The following is a 23,348-nucleotide window of genomic DNA, read 5'->3' on the forward strand; positions in this document are numbered from 1 at the left end:
ACTATAACTGATGTTGGATTTTGTCAAGGCTGTGAAGCGGCTTGGTTATGTTCAAAGTCAAGCTGATCACACCATGTTTTACAAACACTCAAAGGAAGGTAAAACAGCTGTGCTGATTGTGTACGTTGATGATATCATCCTAACAGGGAGTGACTATAAGGAACTTGAAGAACTTAAAGGAAAGCTTGCAAAAGAATTCGAAATCAAGGACTTGGGAGTGTTAAAATACTTTCTTGGAATGGAGTTCGCAAGATCCAAGGAAGGTATATTTGTCAACCAACGAAAATATGTCCTTGACTTGCTGACCGAAACTGGTATGCTAGGATGCAAGCCGGCTGAGACGCCTATGGAGCCTTACGTCAAACTGCAACCAGCAGCGGCAGAATCAGTAAAGGAAAGGGAGCGTTATCAAAGACTTGCCGGAGACTGATTTATCTATCACACACTCGACCTGATATAGCATTTCTGGTAAGTGTAGTTAGCCAATTCATGCACTCGTCTGGGTCTGAACATTTCGACGCTATGTATCGGATCCTAAGGTATCTAAAGAGAACACCCGGTAAAGGCCTTCTGTTTAAAACCCGGGGACATCTACAAGTTGAAGCCTACACTGATGCAGACTGGGCAGGAAGTCTAACTGATAGAAGGTCTACTTCGGGATATTGCTCGTTTGTGGGTGGTAATTTGGTCACTTGGCGTAGCAAGAAACAAAATGTGGTAGCTCGAAGCAGCGCAGAGGCTGAGTTTAGAGCCTTAGCTCATGGGATATGTGAAGTTTTGTGGATCAAGAGACTATTATTGGAATTGAAGATATCAAAGTCGACGCCAATAAAGATGCACTGTGACAACAGAGCAGCAATTTCAATTGCACACAATCCAGTACTTCATGATCGCACAGAGCACGTGGAAGTCGACAGACACTTCATCAAAGAAAAAATAGACAATCGTGTGATTAGTGTGGACTATATCCCTACCATTGAACAGGTAGCTGATATACTTACAAAAGGGCTACACAAGAGACATTTTGAATGTTTAGTAAGCAAGCTGGGTATGGAAGATATCTTTAAACCAACTTGAGGGGGAGTGTCAAGAATACAGATTATTTAGGAAAACTCTGAGGTGGAAATTATGCAAATATGTACCAGCTAGCTGTCTTGGTTATTCTTAGCAAGTCTTGGTTATTCTTAGCAAGTCTTGTTATAGGATGATTTTGTCTATCTTTTCTGTGATTTCTTCCCTCTAAATCAGTGATTCTAATCCTGATATTAGGCTGTAATTATGCTGTAAATTATTATAAATACAATCTCAATAGAAGAGAATATTATTCCCTCAAGTCATTTCTTTCAAGTAAAATATATAGTCCCATGATCACATCTGTAATGCTATGCACATCTGTAATGCTATACTTTTTGTTGGATTGAATATCATGATTAAGCTGATTATTGCACTAACAACATTTGAACATGACTATGAACACTCATTCCCACTAAAATATTCTAATTCGATGACCTCCACACTAGGTAAAGAAATCATCCTTTTGCCACTAGAAATATCTATGAAATTTGTATCCATTTGCAAAATAAACTTTATGGGATTGAATACTATTTAATGAATTTATATTAATTTAAAAATATAGAAGTAAAAAATTGCACAATAAAAAACTCGGGCAATTCAACTCAAAAAAAAAGAGGGGAAATATTAATTGAAACATAATCTGATAGATGAGATTCCATCCCAATATAAACTCTCACAAACTTTTCTAAAAAATCTTAACCACCTAGTTCACTTTTAGAAAATTATAATGAAATAAAAATTTAATGACTCAGAGAACTTAATAATTTAAAGTAGGATTTAAAATTCAACCTGGGTTAGTCTCTTCGACCAAGGAGAACTAAAGTGTGAACAAGTTATTAGCATCTTTCTTCAGTCATAGTATCGAAGAATTAGTAGTGATTGCCTCACAAAGTTTGTTGAGCATGTTTGAGATTTCTCCTAGAATAAACCAAAGGTTCAAGGATATTTCGGTTTTTTTCCATTCGAAGTATTTCCTTTTCTGATAGACCAATTTCATGGTTGACAATTGTGGGCTGACTCCCCATTATTCCCATTTTGAAATTCATTTTGAGGTTTTGGAGGCTGGTCAATAACTAAAGAAGATTGCATGTAAGTTTAGGTACATAGAGAACAGACTTAAAGAAGGTCTATCTTCTCAGGATCTAAAATTTGTGAGCAGTGCAACCTTTTCCGACAATAGGTGAAAAACTTCCATCTGCAATCTTAACCTTTTTATTTTCAGGACAGGGTGAGTATAATTTTAACAATTTCAAGGAGTTGGTCATATGATCGGTAAAGGATGCTACCAGAATCAATTATCCATGGAGCAGAAATTCATTGAAATCCACACATATATGAAAAATTGGGGTGAAAAAGCAATTATTTCGTTACCTGTATGCGCCACGGAAACATTAGGTGCACTGGACGATGGATTGGAGTTTAACAGTGCTAGAAGTTGCTCCAGATGTTCTTTTGTGATGGTGCTGGCAGTAGTCATTGCCTCATTCGCAGTGGGAAAGGTACAGTGGGAAAGGTATACCCTTTTTTCTCCCCTGATTTGCCTTTAAAGTTGGCGGGTTTGCCATGAATTTTCCAGCAGGTTTCTCGGGTGTGACGTGGCTTGTTGCAATAGTCGCACCACAGACCTGATCTTTCTTCTGGTTTACGTAGATTGGTAGTGCCTCTGCGTATGTTTGGGCCTGCAGAGGTAAGGGCAGAACCTTCAATGACAGTCGTAGGTCCTTTCTTGCCAAGCATAACATTCCTCCAGCTCTCCTCCCTTCTAACTTCGGAGAAGACTTCACCAAGGGATGGCAATGGTCTCCTACCAATGATTCTCCCTCTTACCTCGTCGAACTCAACATTGAGGCCAGCTAAAAATTTGAAGATACGACTGTCTTCCACTGTTTTCTTGTGGTGCTGTCCATCTTCAACATTCTTCCACTCATATGCATCAAAGAGATCAAGGTCCTGCCAGATCCTCTTCAAGGAGTTGAAATACTTGGTGACCGGTTCTTCTCCTTGCCGCAATTCACCAAGTTTAAGAGTCAACTCAAAGATTTGGGACTGATTCCCCAAATCAGAGTACATCTGATTTATGTTTTCCCATAATTCATACGCCGTAGGGAAACACATATAATTTGCGCCAATCTCCTCTTCCATGGAATTTACGAGCCATGTCATTACCATGGAATTTTCGGCATCCCATGTAGCATACATTGGGTCTTTTTCCGATGGAGTTTTCTTTTCACCCGTTAAATATCCCATCTTTCCTCGGCCCCGAATATACATTCTCACTGATTGCGACCATCGCAAGAAGTTGTCGCCGTTCAGCTTGATGGTGGTTATTTGGGCAGGATGTGAGGAGGACTGAGGAATGGTGGTGGATTCGCTGGAGTGTTCAGACATGGTTTTCGCTTAAGGCACAAAGAAATTTCTGGACAGGGAAGGATGACTCTGATACCAACTTGAAAGAAATGACTTGAGGGAATAATATTCTCTTCTATTGAGATTGTATTTATAATAATTTACAGCATAATTACAGCCCAATATCAGGATTAGAATCACTGATTTAGAGGGAAGAAATCACAGAAAAGATAGACAAAATCATCCTATAACAAGACTTGCTAAGAATAACCAAGACTAAGAATAACCAAGACAGCTAGCTGGTACATATTTGCATAATTTACACCTCAGAGTTTCCCTAAATAATCTGTATTCTTAACATTGAGGAATCAAAATTTTCTCTTCGATTTTGATTCTCCCAAAATTAAACATTGGCTTTCTTTCCTTCTTTTGAGTTGCCCATTTCAATAGTCAAGAAACACTACCTTTGATCTAATGCTGGAAGTGCTCTTTGTCACTCTCCTATGACAAAGTTAATATGCAAATATGGAGGCTTGAAATAAAATGCAAAATTAAAATTGTCTAACATCTCGCTTATTAGATATTCATGGTCGGTTGGCTCTTTAACATGTCTATGATTCTTATTTTTCTCACCTTCAGGAAAAACATGAACTTATAAGATTAAAATATAAACGATTATGGAAAATCATGTAAAATTTCTTGCTATCTAAATAAAATAAGGAGGGTGATTTTTTAACTCTCAAATTGATATATTTATCAAAAATGTACTACACCCTCTCTACTTTGTCCTCGTACAATATGTGTATGAGTAGAAGCTCTATGGAATAAAATATTACTAGAAATTATTTTCTCTGATTTTCATAATATAAGCCTGATGTTTTGATCAAGTTGTTCTGATTTTTTCAACCTGCAAAAAATAGTGTAGAGAGTTTTTAAGAGAGTTCAATTATTGTATCTTTTATCGATCTAGGCAACACATCTTTAAATGCAAGTGAAATAAGTTTTCACATGAATTTACAATAGTTACAGTTTCTCAAAGCATGAAATTTACACTATTACGTTGACATGAGCCATGTCCATTTGAGAATTTTAATTGTGATACCCACTCAAAACAACCTTTTTCTATCTTTTTAGTAAGAACATATACAACATGTGATTTCACTTTCATGTTGACATTCTAATGTTCTCGACATATACAACATATCCAATTTATTATTGGTGACATTTTGATTCATGTTCTTGATTTCACATCAATCTTTTAGTTGATGAGAATAATGCTTTATATATATATTGGATTGTTAGTTTAGTGTGGGTGACAGGATGACCTAAGAATAAGATCTATTGTTTGTTTTGTGTACCTATGATCTTGGATTGTTAACCTATGATCTTGATGGTTTATCTGCGATTTAATTTGTTGAATTTCTATTTGCACATTGGGGAGTTGTTACATAATACATTGTTAAACATCAATATGAATTTATATAATGTACAATCTACTTGCAGATATCACTTCTTTCTAATGTCAGTTTATCAATCTGATGCATTATATTGGCTACAATATTGAGAGCAAAGTCATTATGGTGGATTTTCTGTTTTTAGAATAGTTGATGTTGATAGACATTTCTGCAGTGCAAGTAGTAGTAGCTTATGATATCGGAGATTCATATGGATATAATGTGTTTATTCTTTTACATGATTAAGTAGCTCCAAGCTGCAACAGCTCATTAAGATGCTACTCGTTCTCACATGAAATACGCAAAATGTGCCTTTGGTTTTACATCTGTTGTCATCCACTTTTTGGTAAATTTTCCTATGAATCATTCTTTTGTTGTCTCCTCAGTTGGGCATATCTATATATATATATATATAATATCTCACTATAGTCTCTGGACAAAATGTTCCATATTATCAGTTAAGTCTTGACCATCGACCATAAATTGCTGCAGATATCTGATAGAAGATTTGGCAGAACAAATTTAGTAATATATGGACCTGCTTGGGCAGAAAAGAAGAGGAAAAGCAGGAAGGACTTTCTGGCATTATGATTTCATCCTTGGGATTTGCCTGAAGCACGTTCAATAATTCAGCTCATCCAATAATTTTGAAGTGGTTTTATCAGCTTTATAAGTTCCATAGCCATTTTGAATTGAGACAGAAACATTACAGCCAAATCAAGAGGTTGAGCCTTTCAGGTAGTATCCTACAATTAGATTATGTTCTTCTACAACTGAGATTATTTTTCTTCACATACATAATCAGGATATAAGTTTTTTTAATTTCATGTACTTGACAAAGGATTCTTTTCAAATTTGGGAGTTTCACACTTCTCTGTGACTCTTATTTTCATTGTAGATGCTTTCTATGCATAGATAGAAAAAAGGAAAAATAGTACAAGTTGATCTTAATATTGAAGGTATCTTGGTTCAGTTCCCTAGATGGTCGACCGGTTTGCCTAGTGGCTTAGCATGTCAGTTGATGATCAGTTCGACATCAAATTGTGTAATTGTACCTTTTCATTCTCAAATGATGCTGGACAGAACCTGTTAACCATAAGTTTAATGCAAATGCTAGAACAGTCTTGAACTTGTCTATAATTGTTGCAAATTAGCCAGTGGCTAATTAGCCTGAGTTTTACCATAGCTCACTGAAAAATGAGCATGACCAATCAAAATCTGGTCAAATCAATGGTCTCAGCAGTTTGGGACCATGTTTAGGTGAAGTCCTAGCTTTGTTTGTCAATCATAATTGTGCCTAATGATCCCAATTATCTAGGAACCTGCAAATCATGCATGTATGGTCTGTTGTATCTATGGTTTGGAATCATGCATGTATGGCATTTTGATCAGCATTTAAAAATTTTACTGTTTTTCTATTGATTGAAACTGACACAACCTCGACATGAAGAAGTGGGATGGTGTCAATTGTTAACAGGCATTACCTGCCTTTGGTGTCTGGCACTAGATGAGACAGGGGATTCAGATTGGGAAGAGGTGCACAGGATATGTCTTCAGCAGTGAGGATGTTTTAGCTCCAGGAGGGGGAGGGGAGCATGAGCATGGGATGCAGGAGATATGCATCTAAATGCCAAGAGGAATCTGCTTGGAGACTTCCCAGTTCCCATGTCTCATGTGAGGGAAAGGCAGAGGGTGATCTGTCTCTTGGGGGTGAAATGAGGTGGTGTGGTGGTAGTTTATAAATTGTTTTTTATTGAAGAAATTATAATTAAACATGGTAAATTTATGTAGGGGTTTTAATTAAAAATGCCACTATATGTATAACTTGTACATGTTAATTAAACATATAAATATTAATACGTTACCTTATTAATTATATTTTAATATTAATTTATTTGAATTATTTATATTATGGCATTGATTATTTTTAGTTATATATAATTAATATTAATTAATATTAGCATATATTAATATTAATTAATCATTAGTGTATATGGACAAGCTAGGTTATTGTAATTTATAAATTTTCATTAGTCAAATAGATTAACATTAATGTATTAATTAATATTTATTTGATGTTAGAATTAGTTTTTGAGATTTTAGAAATGTTGTCATAGGTTATTATCTGATATAGTGGAGCCTAAAAGACACAAATGACATCAAATGATATTCTAATGTTCAAGTGTAGCAGCACCTATGGAAATTGAAATGCTTGTTATATTCTTTAAACATATTGCTCCAGAACTTTTAATAATTATCTAATTATTATAGTTTTAATTTTTAAAGTAAGCAAATCAAGTGGGAGTTATAAATTTTTATTAACTTAAATAGACACATTAATATATATAAATTCTGCATTATATATTAATATTAGTTAAAATTTAAGTTTATAATTAGTTATTAATTTAATTGGCAGGAAGATTTAGAAAACTTTTATCCTTAATTATTGATATGTTGCTGTCTAAAAATGAGAAGAAATCAAGATTCTAATCTTTTTGCTAGTCAACTTGCATGATGATTGAGATGCTTGTTAGTGCTCCCGGGGCATAGTTGAGTTGGTTACGACAGGGCAGACTTGCTGAAGTGGACAAGGGTCGAATCTTACACTCTGTTTGGATGGGGTGAGGGAAGGTTCATTAACGAAAGGGGAAGGAAGGGGAAGGGAGGGAAAGGAAAGGGAAGAGAAGTATTTATATTTTTCTTGTTTGGGAGGAAGGGAAGGTTCATTAACGTAACATGTGCTACCTTGTTTGGGAGGAAGGGGAAGGAAATGAAGGTTAAATATATAAAATTACAAAAATATCCTTACTTGTTAAAATAAATCTATAATAATTTGGCAATAACTATTCGTTAGACATTTTATTTTGTCTAATGCCTTGATAACTATTCGTTCAATGACATAATTTGAAATGACATAATTTGCAAGCTCAGTATCACACAATCCTTGACTAGTAAAGAAGGTATCGACAAATTTAAGATTTTATAGGATGTATGTGCAAATAAATATCTTGGAAATAAACATAAAATCTTGTAAATGTGGTTGGAATCAACCTTGTTCTTGATTTCACGAAGCAACTCCTCCCTTAAGTTGAGCTCCTTATTACTGATTCCATACCTTAGATCCTTCTGCACACTAAACTTAACCTGAACTTGCTGCAAACATAATATAAAGAGAACGATGAGATTTTTCTCCAAACTTAACTGCTACATATAACAGAAGAGCTAATGCTAATTTGTAGTTATGATTGATTGCCTTAACAGAATATTATACCTTTGGCGACTGTTCTCCAAGACTTTCAGTTTCACTTTGGAGTTTCCTGAACCATTAGTATATTGAAAAGATGCATTCATTTCTGTGATAGGTGGAGAAGCCAGTTTGGAGTAACTTGAATTTGACGTCTTTATCAATGTTTCACAAGCTTCTTTATGTCTATTTAGACATGAGATTTCCGCAGATTTCTTTTTATCATCAGTAGGTGAATGACTACTAGGCTTTATAATTGTGAATTTTGGTTGAAGAGAGTGTGCAAGAAACCTCTGAGCAAATTCAGAAGAACCAGAAGATATATACTTTGTGTTTCCGCCAAATGAACGATACTTGGCCAATGAAGTTCCATTTCCAGTACTAGTGGTTGTGGCCACAACAGTTTCAATGAAACTTTGTTCTGTATCAATAGGGTCATTGACTTGTTCGTCAATCAAAATTACAAATTAAATCCACCCATTCAAAGTCTACAAATGAAGTCCACGGCAAGGACATAGCATCCAAGTACATAGCATCAAGTAACAAGTCTTATATTAAATAATAATAGTTTATCAAACATCCAAAATCATCCAAGTACATAGCATCCAAGGACATAGCATCAAGTAACAAGTCTTACATTAAATAATAATAGTTTACCAAACATCCAAAATCATCCAAGTACATAGCATCCAAATGCATATTACATAATATCCAAATATATTGCATCTAACAAGTAACAAACTAATCATGCAGTAGATTCTCTCTATCCATCATTTGGAATAATAAATTTTTACGATATTCCAAAGGGCATCCAAGTAAAGCTCTCAACATCTTCGGGCGTTCAACAAGATACAAATAGCAATTAGAAATTCTATATTGCTCAACACCTAATTGAGTCAACAAGCTCCACACTTCATTCTCAGGAATGGGAAGTTCATTTGACTTAACCATTTCATGTGTTGAACTCATAATGGCTTGAGCTACATGGTCAATTGCTTTGCTTATACTGTCATCATCAACTTTACCTTTCTTTGCACTCTTGTTCTTTGATGATGCTCCAACAAAAGAGTTAGCTTGAGATTTAGTTGGTTCAGAATTAGGAGTTGGAATTTGAACATCCTCATTAATTGCATTTGAATTATCCAAACAAATTTCTTGTTGAGAGATCATAAGATCAACTTCATCAATGGTTTCGAACTGATTTTCACCAATATTATTCTCCACTTCCATGCTAGTCCTTTTCTTTCGCATTTCTGACGCAGTGTTGGCATGTTGTCCTGTAGCCCTATCTTTCCCATATAATTGAACTAACTTTTCATAATTTCGAATAGGCTTGCTTTTCCATTCGGCAGCTACTGGTTTGATCTACAAATTACAAGATAATTGTATCAAATATTCATTCATAGATAGTATCACAAAAGAAAATCAAATATATTTTTTAAATGCATACACACCTCAATTAGTTGTTGCCAAACTTCAGGTTCAGCACTGAAGAATTCTGTGATGGGATCCCATGCAAAACCACTCATACCATTTTTGAATATATCATAACATGAAAACCAGTCTCTTTTAATATGTTTCATGCGATTTTGAACCTTATCCTTATCGATAAATTTGTCGGAAAATTTTTCTTTCAATTCATTCACAATATTTTCGAATGCATGTGTAGTAAAGGTTCCGCCAACCCTGTTGCCTATATTATGTTGGTTCAAATATGCATCAATAAGAGCATCATCCATTACTTTATTCCAAACACATTGATTATTCGCCTTGTTTGCACTTGCATTTTCATTTTGCCAGTCCTTTTTTGGCATCCTTAAAAATTAAAATATAGTAACAATCAAACATACAATCCCATAAATAGTCATATGACATAACATTCAAGTAACATAATAAATTAAAATGTCAACATTCACAATCATCCAATTACAAGAAAATTTGTCCAAAACCACAAGATAAACAAATTAACATAAATATCACATATTATAATCTAACCACATAGCCGCAGCTATGGAATCTCTAATCAATTCTCCCATTCTTGCATCTTCATTGTCATCTCTATTTCTATGATTTTCTTCTTGATGATCACTATTATTATTAAGTTCAGCATCAACCTCGGCAAGCAATCCCTTATCTGGATCAACATTAATCAAATAATTGTGCAAAATACAACAACAGAGAATAATTTCTGTTTGAGTTTCAACTCCATAATTTGGCTCTGTTGAACTTCCTATAATAGCAAATCTCTTCTTAAGAACTCCAAAAGCTCTTTCAATTGCATTGCGCAAGGAAGAATGTCGAAGATTAAATAACTCCCGAGCATTTCGTGGTGGATTGCGACTATATTCTTTCAAATGATAACGTTCTCCTCGATATGGTGTAATAAGACCACTTTTCAACATGAATCCAGCATCAACAAGATAGTATTTTCCTAAAAAAAAATGTTATTAAATTGTAAAAGCAAGAAAAAGCCTAATCACAATATATTTCATTTGATTTACCTTCTGGGATTTTAAGACACTCTTGTCTGGTTAATGCATTTTTTATTATTCTTGAGTCGGATGCTGTCCCTTCCCACCCGGCTAAGACATAAGTGAATTTCAGTTCAAATGTGTATGCTGCTAAAACATTTTGTGTTGGAAAATCCTTTCTACCACGAAACTTTGGGGCATCAGAGGGAGAAACTTTAACATGAATGTGTTCCATCTATTGCTCCAACACAATCCTAATACACCATGTTTAAATTATTAATAATTATGAATATATAGACATTAATCTATACTAGTCAAAAGATAAGAATAATATGTTTACCTTAAAAAATGGATAGAATCGATTGCTATTGAAGATTTCTGAATGAACTTGTGACCCATCCGGTTGTTTGAGAAATTTATCCTTCAACTCCATTATAGCTCTTAAAACGTTATGGAAATGACGACTCACTGTTTCTCCCGATCGATAGAAAAAGAATCCAAGTTCACGATTTGTAACATTGTGACCTAGCAAATAGAGTGATTTTGCTACTTGTTCTTCTACAGTAATCCTTGTGGTAGGTCGTAAACCACCTTCTTTGACTAAAAGATCACACAATCCCACAAATGCAGAAGGACTCATTCTAATTATACTATGACATTGATAATTAGTTAGCAATTTTGTCATTAATTCATTTCGTACATGTTCCCCTTCTAATAGTACAAGACGAGGAATTTGATTACTTTGTTTGTCCCTATTTCGCGCATACCAAGCCACAACCAAACAAACAACTTGTGCCGATGCGAGTTGATGTATACGATGCAACTTAATGAAATCATTATGTTTATCGTTTTGATCACCCATTTATAATCAAATAAATAAAAAAAATAAATTAATATCATACAAGATATTCATACTGTTAAATAGAAAGTAAAAAAAAATCCAAGAAAAAATTTTGTTAGATCTAAATTTTGTGAGATAGTTCATACCTGTTAGAATATTTAGGAATTGTTAAAATATTCTGTTAAGGATAAATATTCTGTTTTTCTTTTTTAGAATAATTCTCCTAGAATAGGTCCCTATATTCATGTATAAATAGGGGCTTATATCTTGTAATAGACAAAGAGAGAAATCCATTGTCTTATTATTTTACATGGTATCAGAGCGAAGGTGTTTAGGTTTATCCGCTTAACCCTAATTCTTTCTCCTCTCTCTCTTCATCGCCGCTGCCTCCCGCGTTGCCTTTGCTGAGGTCGAGGAGATCTCGTTGGACGACGAGATCGTGAGGATCGAGGAGATGATCGCACGACTGAGTTCGAGGCTGGAGGCGCTCTGGGCCAAGAAGGCGGATCGGGACGCGCGGGGGCGGCCGCGCGGTAGGATCGTGCCGGCCAAGTTCATGGATCCGTGTACGCCCGCTTTGAAGAGGATGGATCGGGAAATGGAGGCGATGCCGGCGAATAAGAGAAGCCAAGGATCTGAATTGGATGAGTTGGATATCGTAGCGAGCTCCCTGTTGCTTACTCAAACTTCTCCCCGTTCGATTATGAAGCTTGCTGCAACTCTTCAGAAGAAGATGAGCCTTCAGATTTGGGACAACGCCGCCTTCGAGGACGGTGGTTCCGTTGCCAAGATCTCGTCGGCTCCTGCTCCTCCTCCGCCTCTCCGGGAGGTTTCGACGAACGCTTCCGGTCCGGAGGATCTCGACCCTTGCAAGGAGAACCGCGGCCCCGAGGCCATCGAGTCCCTCCTCGACGCCGCACTGCCCAAGAAGGCAGCCTCCCGCGTCTCTCCATCCCTGTTCGCGACGTCCACTGCGAACAGAAAGCAATCGCGACGCCATTCCAGCACCTTCTGCTTTTCCAGCAACACAACAGTAGCAATTTTTCTTCCTTCTCTCTCTTTGTTCGCCACGCGTTTTCCTCGCGTGTGCTCGTGTTTAGGTTTGGATTTTCCTCCCTCCTTAGGTTTAGGGTTATCTGCCCAAACCAATCCTCTTCCTTCTCTCTCTCTCTGTTCGCCACGCGTTTTCCTCGCGTGTGCTCGTGTTTAGGTTTGGGTTTTCCTCCCTCCTTAGGTTTAGGGTTATCCGCCCAAACCAATCCTCTTCCTTCTCTCTCTCTGTTCGCCACGCGTTTTCCTCGCGTGTGTTTCTGTCAACCGCCTTCCTCGTTGCGCGTTTTCCTCGTCGCGACGCAGCAATTGCAACGACTTCCTTCTCTCTTTGTTCGCCATGCGTTTTCCTCGCGTGCATTTCTGTCAGCCGCCTTCCTCGTCGCGTGTTTTCCTCGTCGCGACGCAGCAATCGCGGTGGCTTCTTCGTCGCGCGTCTTCCACGATGCGACGAGCAGCATGTTTCCTCGCGACACCACTCTTCCTATGATCACGCGCTCCTGTTTCTTCCATGCGACGCCACTCTTCCCATGGTCGCGCGCTTCTGTTTCTTCCTCATGATGCCACTCTTCCTGTGGTCGCGCACTCTTGTTTCTTCCTTGCGATGCCACTCTTCCCGTGGTCGCGCGCTCTTGTTTCTTCCTCGCGACGCCACTCTTCCCGTGGTCGCGCACTCCTGTTTCTTCCTCGAAACTCCACTTTTCCCGTGGTCGCGAGCTTCTGTTTCTTCCTCGCGACGCCACTCTTCCCGTGATCGCGCGCTCCTGTTTCTTCCTCACGACGCCACTCTTCCTGTGGTCGTGCGCCTCTCTTCTCCGTTGCCCTCTTCCAGTAATGACAACAAGCTAGCAAGTTCCAGCTCTCCGAATGTCAAGCTCATGCCAAATCAGGGGAAGTCTCTTTCAGATCCTGAACGATACAGGCAATTAGTAGGGAGACTAAGCTACCTTACTGTTACTCGTCCGGATATCTCATTTACAGTAAGTGTAGTAAGTCAACTCTCCATGCAAGAAACATTGAGATGCTGTAACAAGTATTATCCAATATATCAGAGGTGCTCCAGGAAAGGGTCTTTTGTATGAAGACAAAGGACATCCTCGAATTGACTACATATATAACAAGCTGGGTACATATAATTTATATCTTCCAGCTTGAGGGGGAGTGCTAGAATATTTAGGAATTGTTAAAATATTCTGTTAAGGATAAATATTCTGTTTTTCTTTTTTAGAATAATTCTCCTAGAATAGATCCCTATATTCATGTATAAATAGGGGCTTATATCTTGTAATAGACAGAGAGAGAAATCCATTGTCTTATTATTTTACAATACCTATTTATTTTTAGAAAGACAAAACTAATGGAGACCTAATTCCATAGTCTAAAATCAAGTCATTGCAGAAGCATCAAGCAATGTATGTTGAGTATGATCATAACAATTGTCGAGCATTTACGCTCGCATGGTAATCGTTGTGTTGGATGACCACTGTAGGTATGGAATCACACAGTAATATTTTAGAGCAAAATGACAACTCCATATCTAAAAGAGAATTTTTTTTTATAAATCCAATCTAGAGGAAATTTGGAAACAGTAAATTTAGTTGTTATACAGTCATGATGCTCCATGAACAATTACAAGATTTAATCACAAAAGAGCTACTTTACATGATACTCCTACAGTGGTCATACATATCTAAAAATAAAAAATAAAGCTTGAGGAAGACTAAAAAAAGGTGGTTTACGTGATGCTGCAATAAAAAAGGCTTGAGGAAGATAAAAAAATAAAGGCTTGAGGAAGATAAAAACATGACAACTCCTACGTAGGATGCTCCTATAGTGGTCATGTATGCTTAGTCAAACGTTTGAACAAAAGCACTCAGCTTCATTCCTATAATCAGTCCTCGTCCCTTGAACAGCTGCAGCTGCCGAAAGAAAAAGAATAAATATAGCCTTGAACAGCCTTCAATAGCCTAATTGGCATCATATACCTTTTCTTGAGTTTAACATGGAAAGAGAGAGTTGTACTCATTCTGCACTGTATACTTCTAGAAGCTAGTCCCCGTCTAAATATCCTAATGTTGGGTTTCTCGGGACTACTAATTAAAGCTGGTGCTGATGCGGGTTCTTAAGAAGATGAGTTCACCCTAGTTTGCTCAGCAGACCCGTGTTTTTTCGCTTAAAATCAATTCTTTTGCCTAGGTCTTTATAGCTAGGGATTGAGATTAGTGGGACTATCAGGAATACAATTCATATGAATGAAAACTATTCTTTAATAGAGAGCCACTCAATGGAACCATACGATATGGATATAACCCAATGAGGGGAATCAAACAATATAAGGTACATATTAATTAATGAACTATATGCAACACACATTAAAACTCATCACAACGAACAACTTAGTAAGAACAGAAGTCTTATTATCTCTATCTCAGTAATTCAAGCATACTGCAATAATCAGTAATCAGGGTGGAAAGGAGCTTTTTTTTCCGAGCAAATTGTTCGTGAGGAAGAAAAAGGTGATTCACGCATACTGCAATAATTAGTAATCAGTATGCGTGATTATCTCAGTAATTCACGAACACTGATTACTGCAAAAAGAAAACAAAAATTGCAGATGAAGACTTGAGGAAGAAAAAGACCTGAAGTGATGAGGGCTGCGTTGGGACGGCGATGAGACGGAGCTTCTGTGTGACGGCTGCGTTGGGACGGCAATGAGACGAGAGCTGCTGCGTTGGGACGGAAAGGAGCGATAATGCAAATTAACCTAAAGGATGAATTGTTTTAATAAATAATATTTTAATAGAAGGGTAAAATTGGAATAAATGATTTTTATATTTTTCTTCCCCTTCCTTACACTCCGATTCGGGGTGTAAGGAATTGTGCTGATTCATAGGCATACAAGGGGAAAGTTTACCCTTCTTTCTCCTTCCCCTCCTTAACTCACCCCATCCCAAACAAGGGCTAATATTCTTTTTCCCCTTCCTTACCCTTCTTTCCCTTTCCCTCACCTCCTCCCAAATAGAGCGTTAGCGAAGCTAAGACAATGCCCTCCCCCGTCGTAGCCAACTGCAGCTTCTCGATTTACTTCCTCACAGATGGTCGTGAGGCTGAATACGTGGGGCCGCTGGGGTGGCGGATTCCACCTTTTTACTGAAGAGATGCTTGTTAGATATTTTAATTTGTTGCTAAGTTTTTTTAAGTTTCTAATTATTATAGTTTATTTTAGATGTAATAAGTCGAATGTAGAGTATTAATGAGGTAAAAAGTGTTTGGATTCATCTCGGCAACTTCAACACTTGTTGAAATGATTTGCTGCATGCCAAATGTTTGGCAAAGTGCTTTAAGTGTTTAGATTGATAATTTCGCTTGAGTGTGCAAGATTACTCTATTGATTTAGGAAATTAAGCATGGTTTAAAATTTTGACACATTGGAGTTTCAGTTTATGATTGGAACGACATGGTTTCGGTATCGTATCGTGCCGTGCCGATATAGTTTCAGTATTTTTTAAATATAAAATATATTAATTAAAATTAAAAATTTTAACCAAAATTTTAAAAAATAAAAATTAAAAAAATTTTAAAAGAAAAAAGTGTGGGATCGCGGGGCCTTGCAACTTCGTAGAGATTACTGCAGGATTGTGACCCTTCGTGACTCTGCGGAGGTCGCTGTGATCTCATAGTGGCCCGCGGTGCCGGTGTCGGATGACGGGCAGAACTACAAATTTCGCCCATTTTGCCGGCACGTATGAAATTTTAAACTATGAAATTAAGTAATCAAGCTTGGATAATAGATTTAATGGATCAAACATAGAGCTTCAACTTAAGGATGACCATCAAGCTTGGAGCGACTTAATGGATTGAGCATAGAGCACTGTGGAGCTTCAACTTTAAGGATGACCATCAATCTTGGAGCTGGACCCAAAGATTCATGATGCTTGAATTGTAATTTTTTGTGTTCTGGTAGAGGGTCAATGTAAAGATGGAATTTGGGTTGTAGGTAGTGATTGTTATCTAGGCGATTCATCCTAGTGCTTAACAACCTAGGTCATAGGGAGCCTTAAAAGATCCCTAGCCTTCGGGATGAAGGTATGATAGGGTGACCTATAATTTTTGGTAGGTCAACCTTAGACAAATGGTGCATCGACCTACGTAGGGGTTTGGGTAACTAACGAACACAATGTAAGTTGTCGATCTATGAGTTTTGGTAGGTTGACCTAGGTTGGCTGAGACGATCTAATGCTTGTTGTAGGTCAACAACCTAAAGTATATATGTTGGTTTTCTGATAGTTATATTCCTTGAGATAGGTTGACTTATAGGTTTTGTTAGGTTGACCTAGACAACTTGGATATGAATGTTGGGGCAGTGCTTAAAAGTGGTTCTGATGGTTCTTTTGGCATTAGAGCTCAATGAAAATATTTTCGTTCTTTGCCTAACATTATTAAAGTGCCAAAAGATCACCAAACAATTGGGAAGTAAAAGTCAAGCTTTTACCTTTGTTTCAAAAGCTCTCTTGGTAACTTTCTTCTCACACGATGTTCTTGGTAACTCTCTTCTCACAGAGGGTTAGATCTTTATCTATAATGTAATGTAGAAACTTTACTTATTTTATACTTATTGCATATTATCTTGAGGCCGTAATTGCTTCTAGAAGGTTATGGGTTATAGAAGCAATTAGTATATCTTTTATCATTCACTAGAAGGTCTTTAGCAATGATGAATGATCAAGGAGGGTTATAGGTGGGTTGAGTGGTTTGCTCAACTAGGGGAAGTCATGACTGCAGTTGTGTCTTGATCTAGGGAAAGTGTAGATGAGGGAGATATCAACTAGGAAAAGTCTAGGCAAGGGAAGTTCTACCGAGTATCCTGGTAGCTCGATTGTTGTGAGAAAATTATCATACCCATTGAATATACTTACTTTCTTGCCTCATTTAAAGGAATGATTAAGGGATTGTTGTTGGGGTGTCACACCGAATCCTACAATGGTCATGGATATAGGAGTGAGTCTTTGGACGATGTTATATCATTCGCCTATTTATCCCCCACCCAGGCCATGATTTTTACAATGTTGACATGTTATGGTACCAAAATTCTCCTGTTGCGATAGGAGACTTATTTTAATGGAACGCTACTTTAATCTTTGCTTGCATGATTATGAATTTTTGTCTGCATACTTTGTCAGTGTTTTTCGATTGTTGCTTCTTGATATTCTTATGGTTCGATAACGCAATTTATATACAATGAGCAGCTGGTGCCCATGGTGACGAGGCTGAAACATAGCAGAACCTTTGAAGAGCTGACCACATAGTCCAGGTAATGTTGCATAGCTATGATGTGTAATAATGCCACTGAGTTTGTCAAGGTTGTTATCCCAACATTATAATTTTTTCAATAGCAAGAAGTGTGATGAACAACAACACTATTTTAACATTCAAAATCGATATAATTTATACTAGTAAGAATTTTGAATTTTCTTTTTGGTATGTTCAGGCTTTTAGGGAACTTCTTTCATTTGGGAATTTACTTTGATGTTTGGTGTTGTCAGCATACTACTTTTCTGGTTTGTTTAGTTCCAATAATAATAGGAACATGAATTTCTTATTTTGATTCGTGAAATGGAATGGATACTTCATGTTTCTTCCCGTGTTTGGTTTGTATAAGTATTATAAGTAATAATCATCAAATAATCTCCATAATGCTACTTTATTCCTAAAAGTAATATTTCATTTGGTTCGCTCATTTTGTTTTGGTTCACTTAGTTTGTTCAACTCGTTGGATACAATGAGTGGCACCAAGAGCACCTTGTTAGTCTTACATTAAAAATGCAATTATTCGTGTGTTCATATGTTCATTAAAATGGTTGGCATTGAAATTATTTTAAGTGAAATAGATTTAAAAATGGAAAAGACAAAAATTTGTCAATTTTTGTAAATAACACAAGGTGTTCATATTTTAGAATTTTTGTTAAAGGCGTTTAATTTACTCATCGATAACGTGGGTGTTCTTTCATCTCCTTTCATCTATTGCAAAGGCATGAAGGTATTATACGAGTTTGTCGCGTGGTTGTGAATTGTGTGAGAAGGGGGCAAGTTTGCAAGGTGCTTCTATAGTAAATTTAAGACTTTAAAAAAGAAAAATAAATCTTAGTTTGTTTAAATTAGGAGTGACTAACAGTTAAATCGAATAAATTAAACTGATTGAATTTAAAATTTTAATTTGATTATTTCAGAATTTTAATTATTTTTCAAAAAAATTAATTAATTTAATTAATTTGATTCAATTTTGATTTTAAAATTTTTTATTTAGTTAAATTGAAGAAATTGAATTAATCAAAATAAAAAAATAATTTTAAATTCTTAAGTTAGTAAATTTATAAATCCTTAATTAATTGATAAATTTTATATAATATTTAAAATTTTTAATTATTTCGGTTAATTCGATCAAAAATCAGATTAATTAATATTTTATCGATTCGGTTTGTTCGATTTTTATTTGAAAATTTAGTCGGTTTGATTAGTTTAAAAAAAATTAATTTGGTTTAATTTTGGTTAATTCAGTTCAATTTTAACCGAATATTTAGTCCTAATTTAAACCCTAAACCGTGGCGGGGAACTTAAGTCATGCCCCAATCACACTCAAATTATATTCACTAAATACATCTTATGCAACTCTTGTTTGTATCTCATCCTATTATATTTAAGCTTCGTTGGAGGTTAAGTTGGGCAAGAATTTCCCATTAAAATCATTCTTGCTTCCTACAATCTTCAACAGAAGTAACCCTACGTTCAAAATCTTTTGAGTTTTAAGCTCTATTTGTAACCTTACTTTCTCCCTTATGCTTGACTGACTACATCTATTAACTTTAGTAAAAAGTAAAATTTATCACCCTAGTAATCCTACATAATTGGGTTTATGATTATCTGTGAAAAGGTAAATCGAAAGCTACAGTTAGTCATAACGGAGGAGGACATTGTCTCGACTTCGTTGAGATTCAATCTTTGCCTATTTCAATAATTCTATTTCATTATAATCAACTCAGTTATGCTCTCGAGACCTGACTACATCTACTAATGAGAACAGTAGGGTTTGATTGCTCACTTTTATTCTTTGCACATCTTGTAGGCATTTACTCCATTGCCGTAGCGTAACAAAACTTTTATCGATTTATTTATGGTGAAGCCACACTGATCAAGCTAAGTGATTTATTAATAAAATAATGATTTTCCAAACTGCAGGGGGCATTCTGAAAGAATCAGTAAACAGTAGGAGCAAAATGAAATATTTCCAAATTGTTTATGATACAATATCAAAACAAAGTTAACGGACGGTGATGGAGCAATGGAGGCGTCGCTATAAATTTGCGGCGGTTCGATTTCCACCCCGCTCGTCGCATTTCCCCTCCGGGAATAATTAACCGAATTTTATTTATTTATTTTTCCTGTGTGCTGGTATTTAAGGTCAGGACCAGAAGAACCCTAGCCACCACCTCTGAATCCCCGTCAAAACCCTAACGACTTCGATCCTTTTGGCTCTGCCTCGCTACCCCCACGCCACGCTCCAGCCATGGACAGGTACCAGAAGGTGGAGAAGCCGCGGCCGGAGTCGGCCATCAATGAGAATGAGATTCGAATCACCGGTCAGGGTGTGATCCGAAACTACGTCAGCTACGCCACGGGCCTGCTCCAGGTACGGATCTGTAACCTTTCTCCTCTTTCCTTTGCCTTTACGACGTGCCTTGTGCCAGATGCTTTCCGCTTCTGTCTGCTGGGGGTAGCCATTCCGATTTTGGGGGTTTTGTAAGTGTTGTCGACCGTCGCCCTCTGGTTCGACGTTGATGAACGACGCGCGGGCATACTAATTTTTTTTTTCTTCTTCTTTTTAGAATGCAATAAAGGTTGCACTTTTAATTTTCTCAAGGGCTACCCTAACAGCGTAGGTTCGTTTCACCTTGATGTCAGATGTTTAAACAGGCGGATCTCGAATCTTTAGAACCACATGAGCATCTACACGTCCATCATTTTCTGTTGATACATAAGGCTTATTTACATTCTTACAGGGAGGCTCTGAGTAATGAATAAGAAATGCCTCCTGGTGTCATGCAGTAAGTTCATATTTTAGTTATCTAGATGCATCTAATCTGCTATAGTTTCATTTGAGAATGAGATCAACGTTCTCAACTGGCCAGTAAAATGAAACCACATTCTGGCCCAGCTTTGATTTTATACTTACGAACTTATTTATAATTTTTTATTTTGTGCCTGTTCTTTGAGGTAAAATTTTCTGATAGATGATATTAGGAAGTTTACTTTGTTTAATCATGTGGAATCAGCAGCTTGTTGAAATGCTAGTTTTTTCATTAAACTAGGAATGTGAGTGCCACGCTAGTTGGTGGTTGGGGTGGTTGCTAAAGGCATTTTTTTGGCATTTGCCAAGACATGTATGATAGTGAAGAAAAGTTCCTTGATCCACACAAGTAAGAATGCATAATTATTTTTGCCATCCATGTCTTTGTGTGTGATCCAATCCTCATCCATAGAACAACTAGCAATCTGGATTTTTAATTTTTGGTTTGTAATTCAAAAACAGATTTCTGCTCTGGAAATAAATTTAGTTGTGGTTGCATCATTTATGATTATCCTTCTAATCTTATGTCGCCATTGCTTATTGGATTTTGACAAGCAATACTGTTGACATCGCTCAATATTTTTTCATTTAAATATTTTTGTTGAAAGTGATTAATATAAACCTGAGGGTATTTAACCACCATATCCATAAGCTTTTCAAGTATACTGGTTCATGTTGTTCCATTCCTAGTTCTTTTATTCAGAACAAGCATGCAATTTAATATTTGTATTTGTGTTGTTCAATTTGTATTTTCAAAAAAAAATCTTGATGAGCCATAATATTTCAAACAGGAAAAACATATAAGGGAGATTGTCTTAAAGGCAATGGGGCAAGCAATAAGCAAAGCAGTAGCTATTGCAGAGATTATTAAGGTTTCCATTAATGTTTATCCCTTTGTATTGCTCAAACTTGCATTGTGCTTTATTCTAAATGCCACATATATTGAGTGCAGAAAAGGATGCCGGGGCTATATCAGGAAACACAAATCAGTTCAGTTAGCATCACTGATGTTTGGGAACCAATCGAAGAGGGTCTTGTACCGTGAGTTTGTTGTTCTTTTTTCTGTTCATATATTACAATTTGTAAAAGTTCAGCTAGATATCATTTTATAATTGCATCTTTATGCAGTTTGGAGATGATACGACATGTTTCAATGATTTCAATCTCTTTGTCAGCTAGAGAGCTTAACAAGAATTCCCCTGGGTATACATTTGTTTCTTCTTATGATATATCTCATGTAATCTACTTGGCACTCTTTAAGAAGGTATCTTGGATGCAGGAGTGTGATAATGACACTCTCTCTATTGGCTTTGTCTTCATTGGTAGGTATCAAGCTCCCTTGCATCTAGAACAGCCAAGGTATCAACAAAGATACCAACAACGCCAACAGTCTCAACCACAGCAGCAACTTCAAACAAACCAAGCACAAGGTCAGCTTAATGAAGGTACAATTCTTGTATCACCATATTCATTGTGAGTAAAAAATATTCTTTTCGTTTACTATTCACATAATGTTGAACTAATTTAGTTTGTTTAATGCTTGACGAAGATTCTTATGCCCAACGTGGAAGAGGAAGGGGTAGAAGTAGAGGAAGAGGGTGGGGAAGAGGATATGGTGGTGGCTATGGTGGATATGACAACAGTCAAGGTCGGTATGCTGGTTATGGAGGAAACAATCAGGTTGGGTATGGTGGTTATGGATACAACCAAGGTGGATATGGTGGATACCAAGGTAGTTTTACTGTTAAATGAGTTTGTAATAATAATAGTGGTTTTTCTTTACTCACAAACATTTTGCGGGATAGAAAATGGTGGATGGAACTCTAATTGGGGTCGTGGTGGTGGACGTGGTAGAAGCAATTGGAGTTATCGTGGTAAGTGTGCCTTCTAGTTTCCATCTTTTGCTTGTGTAGCAGATTTTCCTTGTTTGCTTCTCTGTTTGTACACAAACTTGATACACAAGCTGTATTATCATTAATATATTGGTGTAACCACAATAAACTACCACTTTGCCTAATAGGTTATTTTCCTTACTGAATTAACCCTTTTTGTTAATATGGGGTCACAGTGCATTTAAAAGTTGGGTTTCTGTCTGCAAAAATGTTGAATCCATCTCCATGCTCCAACCAGAGATACCGATAGTCTACTTTTAGTTATTTCTTGCCAACCTGATAGCTGTGGATTTTGCATGCTGCTACTTGGAAACTATATTACCGTGTAGAAAATTTTCTTGCGACTGAAAATTGTAGTTTAAGATCGTTTTAAGAAGAGAAACATTTGATGGGATTTTTCAATTCTGTTCATGGAAAATGACAGGTGGAGCATATGGTGGAGACCGAATGCCTGGTGGAAGGGCAGGCGGGAGGGGTTATAGTAATGTTCGAGGAAGGATGATGGGTGGTGGACGAGGCAGGATGGCTGGCCGAGGGAGAGCGAACCAGTTTTGATGCCCTAATTGTGTTTTGCACATGTTCCATCTTTTGCTAGTCAATGTAGGAAAAGAATGTTCCTTTTTTGGGCTCTTAACTTTGTTGCAATCGCAACAAAATCGTGTGCTTTCAAGGCAAGATGTTGTTTATGTTGATTGCTCATTATGATTCTGTAATTCCCATACATAATCGTGGAGTCAGTGCTGTAAGCTTCTCCATTTCTTTTGTTCATATAACTCGTTTATTTTGACAATTCTAGTTCTAACAGAACGAGGCGTCTGTTTATGTGATACTTTGTTTGACAGACTCGGAGAGAT

The 23,348-nt window shown here is 36.7% G+C and overlaps 2 protein-coding genes across 3 annotated transcripts in view; both read left to right on the plus strand.

The window, feature by feature from the left end:
* LOC141846576 (uncharacterized) overlaps nucleotides 1–17,949 on the plus strand; it is a 36,170-nt gene extending 18,221 nt beyond the window's left edge. For both annotated transcript variants that reach the window (XM_074734611.1, XM_074734612.1), the window contains exons 9-10: nucleotides 5,367–5,612; nucleotides 17,727–17,949. In XM_074734611.1, coding sequence (XP_074590712.1) covers nucleotides 5,367–5,465 — 99 coding nt within the window. In that variant the 3' untranslated portion in view covers nucleotides 5,466–5,612; nucleotides 17,727–17,949. The remainder of the gene's footprint in view (nucleotides 1–5,366; nucleotides 5,613–17,726) is intronic.
* Nucleotides 17,950–19,941: 1,992 nt separating this feature from the next.
* LOC141846251 (uncharacterized) lies at nucleotides 19,942–23,249 on the plus strand. The gene is made up of 8 exons (XM_074734261.1): nucleotides 19,942–20,164; nucleotides 21,394–21,474; nucleotides 21,555–21,643; nucleotides 21,731–21,805; nucleotides 21,929–22,047; nucleotides 22,152–22,334; nucleotides 22,408–22,476; nucleotides 22,919–23,249. Exons 1-8 carry the CDS (start codon nucleotides 20,042–20,044, stop codon nucleotides 23,047–23,049), a joined length of 870 nt encoding a protein of 289 aa, XP_074590362.1. The 5' UTR covers nucleotides 19,942–20,041; the 3' UTR covers nucleotides 23,050–23,249.
* Nucleotides 23,250–23,348: the final 99 nt, after the last annotated feature.

Source organism: Curcuma longa, chromosome 15, assembly GCF_044706935.1.
Source record: "Curcuma longa cultivar G26 ecotype Majalengka, Jawa Barat chromosome 15, ITB_CL_G26_1.1, whole genome shotgun sequence".
In the NCBI taxonomy this organism is placed as follows: Eukaryota; Viridiplantae; Streptophyta; class Magnoliopsida; order Zingiberales; family Zingiberaceae; genus Curcuma; species Curcuma longa.